Genomic DNA, 3,716 nt, shown 5'->3' with positions numbered 1-3,716 from the left:
TATTCTGAAATTCAGTTATTTTACTAATGAAAAAACTATATTTTAATAACAGGACATAATAAATAACATATTTAGGACATCCTATATTCATAATTATTTTGGACTCTTCAAGGCTTGGTCCAAAATTGCAGTTACTGCATATCAGCAGTAATAAAATAATATCAAACAACTTCACATACAGTTGTAAAATGCACAGTTCCACCTCCTTATTTAAAAGTGAATGGTTATGACATTGCATTGCTTACTAGAATGTTGGATTATTTGTTATGAATACAAAACCACTAGGTTCATGGATATTTTGAGGTAAAGTTCTCATACGTTACAAATAGGTATTATAAATAACACAACTTCAATAACATTTGAAGGTCACATTATGCACCCTATCGACCAGCGAGGAAGCATAATACAGTATCCCTAACCTAAACGCAAGTTAGATAAACCACTATCAAGCCATTCATTCCATTACTGAGTCACAAAGTTGTATCAATAGTCCATGGTGTGGTTCATGGTCTCGCTGTCTGGGACAAGGCATCATGGAGACACGTTGGGTCACACATCCCTGCACGGCGCGTACTTTCCTGTACAGAAGTCAGACTCATAGCTTAAGTGTCAGTCTGTTTGTGCTATCATGCCAACTCCTTGTCACTCAAATATATCAGGGACCAGGCTAATACTTGTGTGGTTCCTCCTTTAGATGAAAATGTGCTCTGCCTATACAGGCGGTCATGGCTTGAACATCATAGTCAGTAAGAGAAATCCACACAGCAGTCAGTCAGGATGAGACAGGTTAGATAGGAGACTCCCAGGACTGCTGTACTCTCATCACGTGTTTCTTGATTTGCTCATATGTGACAAACATTACGATGTTCCAGGAGCCAAGGCGAAGGAAAGAAGGCATGAACCTGGAGGGTAAAGAGAATCAGACTATTTAACCAAGCAGAACGATTTGCTTAATTCACTGTTCATATCTAGGAATCTTGATTCAGCCAAATATGATTTGAAAGCAATTGGAATTTAGAAATGGCTTTTGATTACTACTCACCCTTTATAGAAGGCTTTGGGTCCCTCATTTCTCATCATCGTAACAGCACAGTTAATAGCACTGTTGTATTTTCCAGCTGAAGAGTTCATGAACCGGGTCTTCACTACATCTACAGGAGACGCCACAATAGTGGTGATGAAACCAGCACTGAAGGCTGCTGTGAAATGGCAGGGCAGGTTATCTGAAAAAACAACAAAACACTTTGAAGTACTTGAAACGATTCAAATGTACCCTGTGTGGTGTAAAACAAATCACATGCCTGCTTACCAGTCATGATGTTATACTGCAGGATAAGTTCCTTGATGATGTCATAAGTCACCAGCTCCGAACAGTTCACTATGGCGTTACGAGTTATGTTTGGGCCACAACCTGAAGGAAAATTATGAATGAAACTGGTAATTACAATTACGGAATCATCTTTTTTTTTAATTTTTTTTATTTTTAATCTTTATTTAACTAGGCAAGTCAGTTAAGAACAAATTCTTATTTTCAATGACGGGCTAGGAACAGTGGGTTAACTGCCTTGTTCAGGGGCAGAACGACGGATTTTTACCTTGTCAGCTTGGGGATTCGATCTTTTATGCACGTAAAGCAAATGTTCCTAATTGGACTGAAATTCAGACTGCATTAGGCCTACCTTTCCAGAGCCCTCTGATGCCCTCAGTCCTGGCGATGGTCCTGTAGGCATCCATGGTGCCGCTATATCTCTTCACCCCCTCTGCTTCTGCTCCCCTGACTTGAGCTTGGAACCGCACTTTCACCACATCTGTTGGCTGAGCAAAGGCTACTGCCATGGCCCCGGTCGTACAGCCTGCCATCAGTCGACTCCCAATGCCTGCATCTATGAGAGTAGAGAGGAGTAGCGAGGATGAGAGATGCATTCATAAAACACCATGCCACATTCTTTCAGCCACTTTCATGATATTCTACTTGCACTAAATCAGATAAAAATGTAATTGAGAGATAAATAAAATGAAAATGTCCATTAGGTTACGTACTGTCTGTTCCCCGGGTGTAGAACTGCTTCATGGAGTCATAGAGGCCGATGCGGACCGAGGCAAAGCTCATCTGTCTCTGGAGACCTGCCACCAGGCCATTGTAGAGGCTCCTGGGCCCCTCTGTCTTCACCATGGTGTTGATGGTGCCAAACACACCTCTGTACTTCACCACCATCTTCCCTTCAGAGGACTTGGACTCGCCCTGGATCTAAGAAAGACAAACCCAAGTGTTAATTCATCTTTGTATTGAAAGTAATCCTAGTGACACAATTCAATCAAGACATAATACCTTTACATAATCATTATGTAGAACATGGCTACATTGCAATGACCATACTAACATACCACTTAAGAGTACATGTCCAATACATTGCATCGTTCTAAATAGTATACTAGTGAAGATAATGGAACAGAAACCATTACTTACTTTTTAAGCATAATCATGGTTGCAAAAATCACTGTACTGTATGTAAAGCATGTGCACCTTCTCACCTGCAGCCTAACTTTAGCTGTGTCCAAAGGGAAGGTGATCAGGTCAGCAAAACAGGCTGCAGTTCCAGCGCCAAAGAACTTAACAGCAGCTGTAGGGGCCAAGTCTGTGGGCTTCACTCCAGCCATGACTGAGATGGTGCAGATAATTTCCCAAAGAGTACTGAAGGTCTTACAAGTACAGTAGATAGACCGTAGTTTAATAGGTTCTGTCCGTTCCTAAAGAGAATAGAGCAAATAGTAAGTAATCAGAATGAATCAAGGAACACATAAAGATGGCTTTTTAGTCAGTATTCATTGAATGATTATTGTAAGCACCCCAAATCTCACTTACTTAGACAGATGCAAGTGATATTCAAGTTTCAGGTATTGGAAAGTTATCTTTATGAATGTAAGATCCTCTTGTCTTTTGTTGTTCCATAAAATTGCTCCAAAAAAGCATACCACCGCCTGTGAAACATATGAACATGAAACAAATATGAAAAAAATACTTTGGCATGCCCTATAAGCATGTGTAAAATTAATATAAGCTTTTAAAATGTGGAGTACAATTTAGGTCATATCTCAAATTCTAAATTGAAGCTGTAGATAAATGTTAAGCAGACAGATGGGGCAAAATGGATATTGAACAAACTAGCAATATAACAAATATTGGTATAACATTAGGCTTACCTGATTGGAATGAAAAGTACTGTAATCCAAAATTTGAATTGAGAGGTTCTATTGAGGAGCACTGGCTTGAGAGAGTTAGGATTTGATTCTCACGCCCTGGGGTGGGTGTGGATTATTATAGCCTGCCCATCCCTTGTCACACATAGTTCCATGACATACATTGACCTGAAAAGTATGCGTAAGCTCGTGTCATACATGAGATATGTTGACACATGGCTGGCTCAATGATTTGTCTAGTATGTGATGACAATGATCCGATTTTGTTATCGATTCAAACCAAATGAGTCAAGATTCCACACTTTCAACTGCATTTAGCTTTTTTTGGTAAAAAAACATTACTCCAAAGATGTGTATTCAAACCATGATGAAAGGTTCATAAAAACTATTTCGCCCTTTTGGGAGTACAAGACAGTATGCAACATTATGTCAGTCAGTCTCACAGTTTACAACAGTCAATGTTCTGTTGAACCTTAAAGAAACATATGCATTTAATTATATCTGCGCAAAAATGCATG

At 39.6% G+C, this 3,716-nt stretch overlaps 1 protein-coding gene across 1 annotated transcript; it reads right to left on the bottom strand.

Annotated features, from left to right (window-relative positions):
* Window positions 1-3,503, bottom strand: LOC139548028 (dicarboxylate carrier UCP2-like). Its single transcript, XM_071357322.1, has 8 exons — window positions 3,202-3,503; window positions 2,864-2,979; window positions 2,533-2,748; window positions 2,041-2,248; window positions 1,680-1,883; window positions 1,310-1,411; window positions 1,043-1,223; window positions 1-902 (listed from the first exon to the last, which is right to left on the bottom strand). The coding sequence occupies exons 3-8, from the start codon at window positions 2,656-2,658 to the stop codon at window positions 788-790; spliced, it is 936 nt and encodes a 311-aa protein (XP_071213423.1). The 5' UTR covers window positions 2,659-2,748; window positions 2,864-2,979; window positions 3,202-3,503; the 3' UTR covers window positions 1-787.
* Between the last annotated feature and the right edge of the window lie 213 nt (window positions 3,504-3,716).

This window comes from Salvelinus alpinus, chromosome 21 (genome assembly GCF_045679555.1).
Source record: "Salvelinus alpinus chromosome 21, SLU_Salpinus.1, whole genome shotgun sequence".
Classification (NCBI taxonomy): domain Eukaryota; kingdom Metazoa; phylum Chordata; class Actinopteri; order Salmoniformes; family Salmonidae; genus Salvelinus; species Salvelinus alpinus.
Note: the sequence above shows the minus strand (reverse complement) of the source record. Positions and strands in the feature narration are given on the sequence as shown.